The 15,306-nt window shown below is 41.2% G+C and overlaps 1 protein-coding gene across 1 annotated transcript in view; it reads right to left on the bottom strand.

The window, feature by feature from the left end:
- Nucleotides 1-15,306, bottom strand: part of cacna1aa (calcium channel, voltage-dependent, P/Q type, alpha 1A subunit, a) — a 153,919-nt gene that overhangs the window by 46,156 nt on the left and 92,457 nt on the right. The window contains exons 37-39 of the mRNA XM_053490796.1: nucleotides 11,680-11,776; nucleotides 2,887-3,001; nucleotides 2,508-2,615 (exon numbers count right to left, since the gene is read on the bottom strand). Of these exons, the coding sequence (XP_053346771.1) occupies nucleotides 2,508-2,615; nucleotides 2,887-3,001; nucleotides 11,680-11,776 (320 nt within the window). The remainder of the gene's footprint in view (nucleotides 1-2,507; nucleotides 2,616-2,886; nucleotides 3,002-11,679; nucleotides 11,777-15,306) is intronic.

Below are 15,306 nucleotides of genomic sequence, written 5' to 3'. Positions count from 1 at the left end.
GACCCGGTTTGTGTCCGCGGTAAAGTTAGTTTTATATTCGCATCTCCGAATTCAGTAGTTGCGTAAATAACCTGCAAATAAGATACCCACATATATTTCCTGTCTACATTGTCTTTAAGCTACATCCGCCTTAAATTATACATGTTTAGAAGCATAAACACCATTATTCTCTACAGCGTAACGAATGATTTAGGGATCATCGCAAAATGCCGCACACCAACAAAAAGCGTAGAACGATATTGATCTTCCCTTGTGTTCAGCGCCTGAAGGATTAAAAAGTAACTTTGTTGCCACACTGGAAACTAGAAATGCCAGACTAGTACTGATCTATAAAATATTAATGTTTAACAAAAATACAGAAACATCAGCATACACATTGGAATAAATGAAATGACATATATAATACCGAATGTTTCCTTATATATTGTTCCTCTGCAATTAACATGCCGATGTTAAACCGTTATTGTTGCATTATGGTTCCACTTTTTCTCTGATGTTATTTTAATTTACTTGTATTATTGATCCATTTCTTTGCGTGTGATTGTTTAGTTTCGAGTGTCCGATCTTTATTGTCAATAAAGAAAAGCATGAATTAGAATATGTACTTTCCTATTATTTTCCACTAATTCCCTTCCGTTCATTGCACCTCACCTGTCATGTCTGTATTCCCCACTAGTGGGCGCACCTCACACTTTGAGAACCACAGCCGTAGTGCAAAAGAAAAATAACAAAACTTAGGAGAAGGGCAAATACTTATACATGACACTGTTTGCCTTTTAGTTTGTTATGATTGTATTTCTGAACGGTCTTTCCCAGCACATACCAAAACAATCGAGCAGCAAACTGGTAGCAAACATGGACAATTTTACAGTGCTGTACATTTGGTACGTGCTATATGCTTTACTTTTTCTGTACAAATGAAATGTAGTTTGTAACGTTGTTTATGGTGTTATCCGAAGGCTTCGTCATATCATTAGTGGCTTCTTCTGTTCAACTTCTGGGTCTCATGCAAGGAGCGCCTTGACCGATTCCTGTTTCTGATTGAGGCATGTTTCTGATGTTAAAATTTTGGTAATAGTTGAACTAACAAAATGTTATGTAAACGTACTAAATGTTTTAGAGAAAATAAACATTCAAAATTAAAATGTAGCTTTTTAACATTGATTTTACTTTTTTATAGGTCTTTTTAATTGACTTTTAATTAGTTTTTTCAATTAAGATTCCACATAATCTCTATAATAATAAAATATATGATAATAATCTACCTTTGACATCCATACCTTGTTTTAATCTTTTATTCTATAAGTCTGTCTGTAGAAACTTTTCATTCTTAACTTTTCATTCATATTAAAATAAATTACAATTCATAAAGTGCAATATAGATTTTATTATCAACCTGACATGAGAGTTGATGATAAAATGGTCTGGTAGCTTGTTGACTAAAGCTGACATTCCAGTGACATTAAGACTTAATTTATGATCAAGTGCAACTGAGCTTCAGAATGTGTAAAAGCTTAAAAACAGGGAAAGTGTTTGGGGCATACTAGAGGATCTGCTGCATTTGAAATGTATCCATGCAGAGTTTAAGAAATGTTCATACATTTATAAGAGCAACAAATTATACAACTCATTAGAGGAGCAGAAATGTTTTCACTCAATCCTACTGCATTTCATGCTTTAAAACTTTAATGAAGACAAATATCTTCATCGTGCCTTAGGTGCACTGGCACCATGCATTCAACTCTTTCTTTTTCTGGCATGCTTTTGTGCAAATCAAACTAACTGTAATAATCAAAATGACTTTGCAACATGTGTGTTATTTCTATGAATAAACTGCTGCAAAGTCTCATGCTTGTTAGGAATTTTATTTGTACAAGCTTCATCATATGTTCTTTAATTCTTTGTGGCAAAACTATTGCGCATATGTAAATTCACAAAAAAAAAGAAATAAGAAAAAAACTGGAGTGAAAAGACATCTATAGTGTTTAAGTCTATAGTCACACACCCTCTGATACGAGGCACAGAAATCTGAGAGCCAGCACGAGATCTTCTGAGGAGTGCTGTAAGTGTGGTTATGTGGTGGAGCTTTGTGTGTGTGTGTGTGTGTGTGTGTGTGTGTGTGCATATTAGTAGGGATGTAGTTTAGCAAATGGACACCTCTCATTTCATTGTTCAACGTGTCAAAATTCAATTAAAATACTGCATTCTATTCATGGTGTTATAAAAAAAGATGTTGGTATTAAACTGTTTGAAATTTCTGTATGTGATTCTCTGAATGTGCTTACTATATCTGTTATATAAATTTGTTTTAAGGTGGATTTGTGTATGACCTGAATGCACAATATAAGTGTAGAACATATGCAGGTTTTTGGGAGAAAGTCATGCTGAAGTTCGTGACTCATCAGAGGGTGCAGAGCAGTGGACCGGGCAGGCGGAGGGGAAGCGATCCTCAGGGGCAAAAGGGTGAAAGAAGCCCAGACGCACAAACCTGTCTCTTTTTGACTTACCCTTGTGAGGTGTGACCAGCAGGTCCAGAGTCTTCTGTGAGAGATTGGGCCAAATTGCCATCATTTCTTTTCTCAGTTCAGCATCCATTTGGTGCTTATCAACACCCCCTAAACACAAAGTCATGGGGACAAACCACCATTCATAAACACATACACCCTGTAAAATCAAACTGATCTGAGTATCCACACCAAAATGGAAAAGTACACTTGAGACACCTTGTACTGTACATATGCATAAAGAACAAATTCTATTCTGAGCTCGAAAGAGCTAGCTTAGTGAGCTCGTCCTTAATGCTACTCCCACATTCTGTCTTTTACAGAAGCTACATCAGGATAAAATGTAGGAGAGATGGACAGAAGGTAAAAAGAGACGCCAAACCTTCCCCACCCTTGGCGATCTTGATGTCCAGAGCAGTGCGGATTAAGGCCATGAGAGTAGAGTTGAAGTGCACCGTGTTGTCATCTGCAACTGGCAAATCCATTCGCAAGAGTCTCTGCAGGGGGCCAATCAGAACAGGTTATTCTTTGGGAGCGTGAGAGCATTCTTACCCACCCCAAGTAGTGTGTGTGTGTGTGTGTGTGTGTTGTGTGCATATATAGTAAGTGAGAGACACTGTACTGAAACTGGAAGGCAGTTGGTATGAGATAAAGATAGGATAAGCTCAATGGCTTTCTGTGCTTCCTTTAATTCCTCCCTACCAGCGTGCACTCTGACCTTAACTTTTCTGTCTCTTTTCCGTTTCTTTGATATACAAGAACTAACTGATTTGATTCAGATTGCTATGTCAGTGGTAGTACCAATGTAGCCATTAGACATTTATATATTTATTCCACTCCAGTAACTGTAAGGTGCTCCCTTTACTAGCTCTTTATTTAATAATTAATAATGAGAATCTTTCAGCTTTCTGGTTGCATTAAGCTTTTAAGGCGAAGAGCCTAAACCAGCTGGAGTATTTTCACCCTCACAGGCTCAGTGATTGCACAGTCAGTCAAAGAGCTTTCCTTTAATGAGTTTCTCCAGATCGAGTCAGAGTTATGGATGAATGAACAAATTAAAACAGAACAATCTCCTGCTGCTTTAATGTTCAGTCCATTCAGCTCTGGTCTGGAATGTTCCTGCTTTTAGATACATACGTGTATCTGAACGTTTGTGCGACGAGTATGACAATACCAGAGGATGTCCTTTGGCATGCAACACCTACCACCACCCATTAAACACACATACGTGCATATAAACACACATCAGCATGCCACATCTCATGCATCCACATGCATAACAGCAAGCAGCAGTGCAGCCCAATACAGAAAGCAGTGTTTGTTCACTTGATTCTAGCTCCTTGATTCATCTTAGTGGTAGTTGTCATTTTTGAGGACTAAATGAGTAAAATAACTCAACCCAGACACTCTGGTCTTAGTGCAAAAATAGGTGCAGACTGTTGGGTGAAACCAGAGCAGCGTTCTCCAGGGAATAAAATAACAAGAAAACAAATAAAAAAGAGTCATTCTGAGTCATTCTGTGAGGAAGGGGATATGCCAAGCCTGAGAATCCATCTATCTTTAGATTAACAGAACAGAATTGACTGCCTGAGGAATGAGGAAATGTGCACAGAGAAGGAAAGCATTGAGGAGGAACGTGGAGAAGTAACGCTAAGGACTTGAGAAAGAGAGGGATGAGAGATAGCAGTGACTTGAAACCTTGTGTCTGTTGGGACAGGCTGACAACAATAACGACACAGTCTAAAAAAAATGGTCAAAAGGCTAACACATTTGAGTAACGCTATGGGCTATTAATTGGCAGTTAAGATGAGACTGCCATCATGCAGCACAGTCTAGCTGCAAAATTTTAAGTGGTTTTAAACGTAACTTTAATGGTGTTCTAGGTATCTTTAACCAAGTTTAACATGTTTCAGCAAAATGTTTAGTCCACAGCCACACTACCTAAAAAAGAAATCCAAGCATGACTTCTAAAGATGATGTGTGTCTTCTGCAGACTAAATGTGCTACTTCCAGAAATAAAATAGTGTATGCACATTTATGCTTCCTAATGAAGGTTTTGTCAAATGCCTATGCAGAGGTTTTAGGAGTTTCATATAGAAGAAAGGTGTGAAGTCGCCAAAGCGTGACGAGTGACAGGGATCCCCGTGTGTTGTCTATGCTTTGCAGTTAGACAACACAACTAGTCCAAGCTAAAAAATCAGAGAAAGGAGGTGTTTCTGGTTTTTTCAGCTTTTGATGGGGAAGCTGGTATTTCACATGTACTAATGTATGGATTTTTTTGTTTCCTTTGTGAAGCAATTTCCCTCTGGAATTAATAAAGTTCTTTGCAACTTGAATCTTGAATTAAAGACACACCACTTGTGCTGCATTACATTTAATTTAAATCATTTGCTACAAAATATGTTACTGGTGGCTGTAGTGTAATTAAAGTCTTTGTCATTACTGTCCTGTGTACTTCAACTCTGCTAAAAATGTTGAAATTGTGAGCATGGGGAAGAAAGACTTTTGCCCCATGAATTTCTAGTACCACTTGCTTTGGTTCCTATTTTTGATACTAGGTGTAATAATAACTGTATGGAGGTTAAGTTGGTCAAGCATGCGCTGCCTTGAAATTGCATAACATGGAGGAATATCAGCAAATCGATGAAAAAGAGGAATTAAAAAAATGTATTAATGTTTAATGTATAGTTTAATTTAATTTCAAATGTGTGGTTTTGAAACAGAACTTTATGAATATTAATATTTGTTGAATAAAAGACATATGAATGAGGCACCACTGATCATAAAACCAGAATTATACAGTAAAAGGTGGTATAAACAAGAGGAAAGAAAATGAGTGAGACAATCATCTGTGTATTTATTACCACAAACTGACCACATTCCTAGGTGTAAGTTACATGAAGGTGTTTCGAGTGCAGCAATCCTGAGTTTGTGCCAATAATTCATAATGCTTTAAGTGTAAATGTTAACTATATGGTATATTATGTACACAATGTCCCAGTGAAGCTCTCTTTATCTAAATGTTAATATTCTATTTATTACACCCAACTGACTACGGCCTTACTCAGCCTAATCTTCTTTACTGGGTAATAGATTACCAGAGGTCACTTCCGCTATTTTATGAGCTCAAGGAGCAATTATGTATTGTGCATATGCATTTATGTATTATTTCGTAACTAAAAAAATAATAATGACCTGGGTCTGGTTCTCGAGTAAATGTGTTTCCCATGCTGTACTGTACTGTGCTGTGTGAAATAAAGATCTCCCAGCCGTTGCATTGGGCAGCAATCAAGCCAACTTGTCTCTCCAAGATCCTTCTAGCGGTAAAAACGCTACATTGGTGTCAGAAGTGGAATGAAGAATTACAAGTTCGAGCGCACTATCGAGGACCTACGGAAGATCCAATCCTACGCATTCTTCGCGCAGGTAGAGCTAGCCACTAACTTCGCGTGCTGGTCCCCGGCGGAAACCGCGGTCAAAGTAACACTCTCACTAGAAGGCGAAGCGCTGCGGGCGCTGGAAGACCTCCGGGTCCGTTCGCGGTTCTACGGTTCGCCATGGACGTAAGGGGCCTCGCGCACCGGGGCTATCCAGAGTTTGAGCCCGATAAGCAGGCAGAGCTAGCTTGTCGCGCATTTTTCCGAGGACTCCGACCGCCGCTGCTCTGTGAGCACATCAGGTTAGCGGCACCAGAAAGAGCCGAGCGACCTCTCTCAGTTCGGGGGCGCTAAGTAGGTGAATTTAGCCAGGGACAGGGCTACCCGTCACGGTTAGACAACAAACATGTCTCGAGGTTTCGCGACGATGCCAAGGCACGGGACCTCGGGACTACCGTTGCAACGTTCCCAGGCCTGAGGGACAGCGTACCCCAGCAGCCGTTAAACTAGCTCCAGGGGCGCTAAGGGGAAGCCGCCTACCGCAACCGTTCTTGTTCCCCCAACTAGTGGATTCAACTTCCGGTCAGGACATTTAGGCAATCGCGCGGGAATTTATGTAAACTGTGTTCTGGACGTCGTCTTACTACGGGTGGTCGTGGATACTGGTTCCACTGTTTCGCTGTTGCGCTGTGGACTACTGGAACAAAGCAAGCGTGTTTGCAGACTGCCTGATCCAACATTCGCACCGTGTCTGGGAGCTACGTGAAGGTACAGGCTTGTCGCATGGTTCGAGTTAAATAGGTAAGCGGATTCATTCACATGAATTCTTTGTGGGGAATATTGAGGAGGGTTGCATTTTGGGGTTGGACATTTTAGAAAGATGGGGTGCGGTGCTAGACTTAAATGACGGAACTCTGCTTGGTAACTTCGGGTTAGCCAGGTTGCCAATACCCAAACCACAGCCGGACATGTTCGGACTTCTGGTAGTCGTGCCATGTAAACATCCGGTAGCAGACCGAGTGGAAAAACTACAGGCTAACGTTGACGTTTTATCTCGATGACCGTGCAGCAAAGCGCATGGTCGGTACTGCATCTTCAACTGAGTTGAAGAGTGCGTGTGCGGTTGCGACGTAAAACCCTCGACTCAGAACATTCTCTCCGTGCAGTCCTCTGGGCTCTCCGGTGGTGATCAGCCGTCCGAGCCGGCGTGCAGCCGAGTTACTGCGTCGCCTAGAGCACCAACCGTAGTCGTTTTGCCGGTGCCACAGCTAGACCATGATCAACTCATTGCCGAGCAGGAGAAGGATCCGGTCCTGCATAAGGTACTGGGTTGGGTTAAAGCAAGCCTGAGAGCGGATTACACTGCAGTCGCTCATCTAGGGCGAGAGGTAAAAGCTCTTTGCTCCCAGTTTACTCACCTAGCGTTGCACGAAGGGTTACTCTACCGCTGCTGGGAACAGCCGTGCGGCGCGGGCGAATGCTTTTAGCTGCTGGTACCAAGGGCTTTGCGGACATGTGTACATGTACTCACTGCATCAATAAATCTCCTTTTTGGTCTTCCTCTAGATCTCCTGCCTGGCAGTTCCAACCTCAGCATCCTTCTACCGATATATTCACAATCTTTCCTCTGAACATGTCCAAACCACCTCAATCTGGCCTCTCTAACTTTATCTCCAAAACATCTAACGTGGGTTGTCCCTCTGATAAACTCATTCTTGATCCTATCCATCCTTGTCACTCCCAAAGAGAACCTCAACATCTTCAGCTCTGCTACCTCCAACTCTGCCTCCTGTCTTTTCTTCAGCGCCACTGTCTCTAAGCCGTAGAGCATTGCTGGTCTCACCACTGTCCTGTACACCTTTCCTTTCATTCTCGCTGATACTCTTTTATCGCACAACATACCTGACACTTTTCTCCACCCATTCCAACCTGCCTGTACCCGCCTCTTCACCTCCTTTGAACACTCTCCATTTCTCAGGACCATTGACCCTAAAATCCTTTAAATCCTGCACCTTCTTTACCTCTGCTCACTGTAGCCTCACCGATCCTCTTGGGTCCCTCTCATTTACAGACATGTATTCTGTCTTGCTGCAGCTAACCTTCATTCCTCTGCCTTCCAGAGCATACCTCCGCCTCTCCAAATTTTCCTCCACCTGTTCCCTGCTCTCACTACAAAGCACAATGTCATCTGCAAACATCATAGTCCATGGAGACTCCTGTCTTACCTTATCTGTCATCCTGTCCATCACCAGAGCAAACAAAAAGGGGCTTAGAGCCGATCCTTGATGCACACCCACCTCCACCTTGAACTCTTCTGTCACACCTACAGCACATCTCACCACTGTCTTACAGCTCCCATACATGTTCTGCACCACTCTAACATACTTCTCTGCCACTCCAGACCTTCTTATACAATACCACAGCTCCTCTCTTGGCACCCTGTCATACGCTTTTTCTAAATCTACAAAGACACAATGCAACTCCCTGTTACCTTCTCTGTACTTTTCCGCCAGCATCCTCAAAGCAAATACTGCATCTGCTGTACTCTTTCTAGGCATAAAACCATATTGCTGCTCACAAATGCTCACCTCTGCCCTTAACCTAGCTTCCACTACTATTTCCCACAGCTTCATTGTCAGGCTCATTAGCTTTATACCTCTATAATTGCCACAGCTTTGCACATCTCCCTTGTTCTTAAAAATTGGCACCAATACACTTCTCCTCCATTCCTTTGAAATCCTCTCACTCTCCATCTTGTTAAACAAACTAGTCAGAAACTCTACTGCCACCTCTCCTAAGCTCTTTCAAACCTCCACAGGTATGTCATCAGGACCAACAGCCTTTCCACTTTTCATCCTCTTTAATGCCCTTCTTACCTCACTTCTACTAATATTTGCTACTTTCTGTTTCACAACAATCACCTCCTCTACTCTTCTACTCTTTGTTCTCTTTCATTCATTTCATTTCATTCCTCATTCATCAACTCCTTAAAGTACTCCTTCCATCTTCCCATCACCCTCCTGGCATCTGTCAGTACATTTCCATCTCTATCTTTAATCACTCTAACCTGCTGCACATCCTTCCCATCTCTATCTCTCTGCCTTGCCAACCTGTACAGATCCACCTCTCCCTCCTTACTGTCTAGCCTAGCATACAAGTTCTTATATGCTCTTTGTTTGGCCTTTGCCACCTCTACCTTCACCTTACTCTGCATCTCCCTGTACTCCTGTCTACTCTCTTCAGTCCTCTCAGTGTCCCACTTCTTCTTAGCTAGCCTCTTTCCCTGTATATACTTCTGGACTTCCTCATTCCACCACCGAGTCTCTTTGTCTACTTTCCCCTTACCTGATGATACACCAAGTACCCTCCTACCTGTCTCCCTGATCACATTGTAATGTAATCACCAAATGTAATGTAATCCTTACATTGGCTGTAGTTGTCCAATCAACTGAAAGCACCTCCTGACCACCCATAGCCTGTCTCAACTCCTCCCTAAAGACTACACAACATTCTTCCTTTCTCAGCTTCCACCACTTTTCTCCTCTGCTCTGCCTTTGTCCTCTTCACCTTCCTCACCACCAGGGTTACGGCCCATGATGATGAATTATTAATTAATTAATGAATTCATTTATTTGTTTGACATATCTAATAGAATAAAATGAGATACGGTTGAGGGTTAGGGGCTCACTTAAGGACGCACCAAAGGAGCTCAGATTTCAACATTTCGATTAGTTGCACAAAGCTTTAAACACTACATATGTTTTAGTTCATAAACTGATTTTAAAATAGTTTAAAATTAATTCATAACTACAACTGGATTCAATTAAATTATGGGTTTAAAAGTTTTTTTTTTTTATAATTTTTTTAAATAACTGATTTAATGAAAAAAAGAGTCGTGTCATCTGAGAACTTGGACTTGGAGTGTTTGTGTGTGAATGCGAGAGGGAGAGAGAGAGAGAGAGAGAGAGAGAGCGATGGAGGGCAGAGGGGGATGGCAGAGTCCCAGGAGGCTGGCCATGCACAGGGCGAGACTGAATGCCAAGAGGAGGGGCCAGAAACACAGGAGAACTGCATTGACAGAGGAAATAAAGTGGAAATTGTTGACCTACTGTTAAATAATGTTGGACTTTTGCCATGAAACAATGTCCTTACTCCACAGTGACTCCAAGTACAAGATTGTCCTATAAGCTTAATATTGCTGTCGCTATGACTTACCTCTATCCTGTAAAGTGTGTGTGTGTGTGTGTGTGTGTGTGTGTGTGTGTGTGTGTGTGTCTGAGCGTGAAAGAGAGAGAGAGAAAGAGATATGAAGAGAGAGCTGATCCACACAAAGATTTTGAGGAAGTGCCATCCACAGGACTGAGGGATTCGGGGGACTGAAGTCCGTTAGACCTTTCCAGCACTGCTACACACGCACATGCCTGTATCTGAAGATGTGTGTGCTGTGTGTAGTGTGTGTCATGCACATGATGATTCCAATGATGTATAAATAGGTTTATATTTATTTCCAAAGTTTGGTGCAAATAACGTTTTATTTAAATTAACATTAAAGCACAGCAGCTGCTTTAATGTACTGAACTTGAACCTAATTTCAGTAATTATATTATTTAATTCTTCCACTAGTCTGAATTTTTTTTTTTACAATTCCATGAGATGTTCTAGACCATGTGAGGACATGCATGTTTCTGTGTGCGAGTGTGTGTGTGTGTGTGTGTGTGTGTGTGTGTGTGTGTGTGTGTGTGTGTGTGTGTGTGCACATGTGTGTGTGTGTGTGTGTGTGGAGGTATGTATGTGTGTCCCCCCTATGCGGCGCAAAAGCACTGAGAAGGTCCTTCCGTTCCCGCTTCCCTGTGGATTGGTCTAGCTAACACGGACTGCCCCACCACCACGACCCCCACAAGCCAAAGAATCACAACAGCATTTGCCTCACATCAGAGAACAAAGGAGGGCAAAAAAGAGAGGGAGACAAAGGAAAAGTAAACACCAACAGGTACGACACACAGCTTGTGGCCACTCGGAGTCAGTTCCCTCTACCTTGTATGCAACCCGTGCAGGGCACTTCTTCCCCAGGCCTAATGGCGGAGACATTTGCCTGAGCATGTCATACATATCCCTGTAACTGATCCTGCCACTGGGATGACCAAAAAACCAAAAAAAAAAAAAAACATGACCGCACCAGGGTGCATGGGGTCCAGAGGGAGAAAATCCAAAAGGAAAGAGAAAAAGAAGGTGGGGGAGGAGAACAAAACAAAAAAAAAGAAGGTTACTAGAGGTTTAGACTGGTAAAGGAGAAAGATTCCATAGTCTCCCTCACTGGTTTATCTGCTGTGACGAGAGGAAAGAAGACAAGAAAGAAGAGGAGGAGGAGAGCGGGTGGATTGAATATCTCACCCATCTGGAATGTTCTATGTAAAGCTTCATAGAACAGGCATAAAGTCCCGCTGCAGACATGCGAGTATAATGGCACTTTTATGTCAATGCAGTTTCTGCCCCCCCCCCCTCCCCAGAACAATGCACGCTATCATGTCAACTAAGCCTAGCAAGCGGAAAAAAGATGCCTTTTTTCATTTTAACTAAGTGTTACATTTATTTTAATATTTTCATTCAAAGTGGGGCATTTCATGCGTCTGAGAGTGTCTGCATTGTCCTGCACATTCTCTTTTTCATATCAGAATGCAAGTTGAAATGGTGAAATGTATTCAAAAAGTCAAACAAAAAGAAAAAAAAACTGAAGATAAGCAAGAGTCATTCCATTTTGGATGCTAGCAGGTGCTATTAGTTTTTAGCAGAAATCAAACCTTGCAGGCCACCCTATGAGGGCATTTCTTTCCTAAGCCCAGTGGGGGGTCGATAACTCGCAATAAACTGTACATATCCTTATAATGAATGCGCCCGCTGCAAGAAGAATACAGGGAGGTTAGAGTAAAAACACACAAGAGAGACAGGTACAGGAAGAAGAAACAGATTACACACAGAAATAAAACAGGAATACAAACTGTTACACTTATCATCCATTGGAATGCCACTATAATTGGGGAAAAACTAGGATAATTTATTCATTTATTTATTCATTCATTCACTCTGATTTTGCTTGTTTTCTCTTTCCCACAGTCTCCCTGAACACCAGAGCAGGTGACCAGTATTGCCCTTGGTGTTGGGGAATTAGTGAGTGGTCATATAGTCACTGGAATGCAGATACTCAGAAACTTAGTGTGTCCTGTAGTGAGTACTGGGACAGTAAGTTTGGGTAAAAGTATCCCATATTCCAGAGACAGGGGATGGGGACACATGAGGAGAGCCACAAATTCACAGGATAGGAGATGGAGAGAGAAGGGAATAGATGAATATTGGAAATCCATCATCCCCTCTGTGTGGTGGAGGCACCGCTGCCTGTTTGGGAAACAATGCACTTGAAGCTGCTGCTCCATCAGAGACCCCATCTGCACATTTCACATTTCTCAGTACATCGAAGAATAACATCATCTGTGGGTGGCAGGCTGGTGTAGGTGTTAGTATGGGTGGAGATGATGGTGAAGGTGTAGCCGATGGTGTACCTGTCATTTTAGGTATCAGTGTATGTGATGGTGTATTTGTGAGTGTAAATGATGGTGTAGGTGTCAGTGAAGGTGTAGGTGTATGTGTCACTGTAAGTGTAGGTAATGGTATAGGTGATAGTGTAGGTGTTGTGGAAGTAGTGAAGTTAACAGTGTAGGTGTATATGATGGGGGACATGATACTGTACCTGCCAGAGTGGGTATAAATGATGGTGAATGTGTTGGTTCTCATGCAGTTTAGGTGACTGTTTCATGTATCAATGTAGGTGAGAATTATGTGTCAGTGTACAGTAGGTGGACAAGCGGTATGTTACTTTTACCGTCGCGGCCTATGGCGACAGCATTTGGGTTTGCGCGTTTGCTGGCTTTTACTGCTGATTGGCGCTATATAACTATAGACTGACGCCTCAGGCATCAGTTCGTTCTCTTCAGGATTAATGAGCCGCAGCTCGTCTAGAGCCGCACGTAGTTGCAGATAAAATCAAGTAAAACATTTTAAATAAACAAATTCATAATCACAGTAGTAACATTACAGTACAAATTTATAATTAAAATGAAATTCGAATTTAAGCAACATAAACGTTAACACACTGAGCCTTTATATTTTATTATGTGTAATTAGAAAAGCTACACGTGTAGGGTCTTGTGTCATCTTATATTTTGTGTTCTTTAAATTTGTAGTAGATTTATTAACTGAAATAAATTAAACTAAATGACTATAAAATTTAAACACTGTCACTGTCAAACTATATAGTAAAACTATATAAGCTACATAGCCTTTATAAGACTCTACTTTAATTTAGGTGCACTAACAATAACAAAAAAAAATTTGTTAAATAATTAAAGTAAACAGGGTGCGCTGGTGTGTATTGTTTTCGGTGAACTTCAATTCAATTTTATTTGTATAGCGCTTTTAGCAATTTTCAATGCCGCAAAGCAGCTTTACATAGTCAAAAGAATTATTTCAGTTTGTATGAAATGTGAATTTGTATGAATCAAAATGGTCAGTTTGTCCCTGGTGAGCAAGCCGAGGGCGACAGTGGCAAGGAAAAACTCCCTGAGATGGTAATAGGAAGAAACCTTGAGAGGAACCAGACTCAACAGGGAACCCATCCTCAACTTGAGCGCATCAGAAAATGAACCGAAACTCTGTGTATGCTCGCCTCACAGAAGTGAAAAATATATACTTATAGAAAGCGAAATATCTGCTTTTATTTAAAATAATGCAAAACAAATTATTAGATTATGTAATTCGTATGAAAAATGAATTGTAGGCGCGTCCACTTGTGCGGAGACGACGAGATGACATGATCACCGTCAGCACAGCCGAAACCAAAGAAATCACTAATTTATCACTAAATTATTAAAATGGTCAGAGTGAGTTTCCTTGCTGTTTTTCCCGACGCATGCATAATCATTACTTTACTTCTGCCAGTGTGCTCTGGAAAACTTTATATAAAAAATAATCCTGCATTTAGTGTGCCAGCTGCCATTGTTCTAATACGGCTATTTATCTGAGTTAATCATTCAGTAAAAAGCCTGTAACTTTTCATGTAATACAGGTACATCTGTATGAATAAATTGTTTAAATGTATGTATCATGAGCGATTGATCAGTGACTTATGTAAACAACACAGTTTAGATGTAAGTAAATGCTGCGCTGTTTGGGGGAGGGAAAAAACCGAGATGCGTGATTCTTAACCCCACCCCCGTTAACACAGCGTATTCAGAGAGCCCCCGCGAGAGGTTGTGCTCAGATCACTCAGCTCCTGCGGATTCTAAAATTGACAGTGTTAACATTTTTTATTTACTGAAAAAGAAGCGATAGAAAGTTTCTTCATCACAACATGCCTTGTATTGTTTTTCAATGTATCACTCTATACACAACCCGTGATCTTTATGCTATTTTAGAGATGGGAAATACAAATTGATTTTTTTTTTCATTTTTTCATTCAATATTTTATAAAAATACCAAAGAAAATTATTGTGTATAGATTGATTACAACCAATACAATTTATATTATAATAAGGAAAATCTACATTTCTTCTATTCCAGTAAAACCGTAATGATGTCAATTTTTGAATTTAGAATCCAGAAGATGAAATTTGCAGAAATTAAAAAAGAGGCCTGAATTACTGCAGGTCTTCAAAATCCAGGTCTTAAAGTGGGGAGGAATGCATTTCAGTTTCTGTGAATGTATAGGTGAGAACAGCTAATTCACACCTGGGGAGGGTAAATAATTTGCATTTGAATGTTGCCTGCCATTGAAAAGCACACACAGTAACACTAAAAAAACAACAACCCAGGACAAATATGAATAAGAGTTCCTGATTATACGGCATAAATATTATTAAATATTACAACAAAATTCCTCCGCGCTCGAGAAAACTTTATGGGTGTGTTTGTGCTCTGATTAGACTGTTCTTCCCCCAACGCATTTTTTTTACTTTATGCCTGCAGCTGAGCGCTGATTAGACTACGTAGGAGGTTAAAGACGAGGATCACGATATGTCACGGCGTGTGCCTGTGATGGGCGTGCGCCCATCACAAATCTACGCCCAAATCTACTATCGATGTGACGCGCCCCAGGGACTTTAAACAGGACACTGGAATTACGCCCTTTGATCCTTGCACTCCCGCGGCGCCTTTACTCCGTGCAGGCGTGCTGCCCCTGTGTGCTCCGTTCTGCCACTCTGCCCACCGCCACTTGTCGCCAGCTGTGTGCCCGCATGCCAGCCGGACCTACATATGCACTTCATCCCTTCCCCTTTCTTTCCATCCTCCCTCCTTTAATCTTTTCCTTCCTTATTTGAGTATTTGATGTATTTTTAAAATAACAATTAGCTAATACAAACAGAGATAGGCTATAT

Source organism: Clarias gariepinus, unplaced genomic scaffold (genome assembly GCF_024256425.1).
Source record: "Clarias gariepinus isolate MV-2021 ecotype Netherlands unplaced genomic scaffold, CGAR_prim_01v2 scaffold_32, whole genome shotgun sequence".
Classification (NCBI taxonomy): Eukaryota; Metazoa; Chordata; class Actinopteri; order Siluriformes; family Clariidae; genus Clarias; species Clarias gariepinus.
This window is presented reverse-complemented; position numbering and strand designations above follow the sequence as displayed.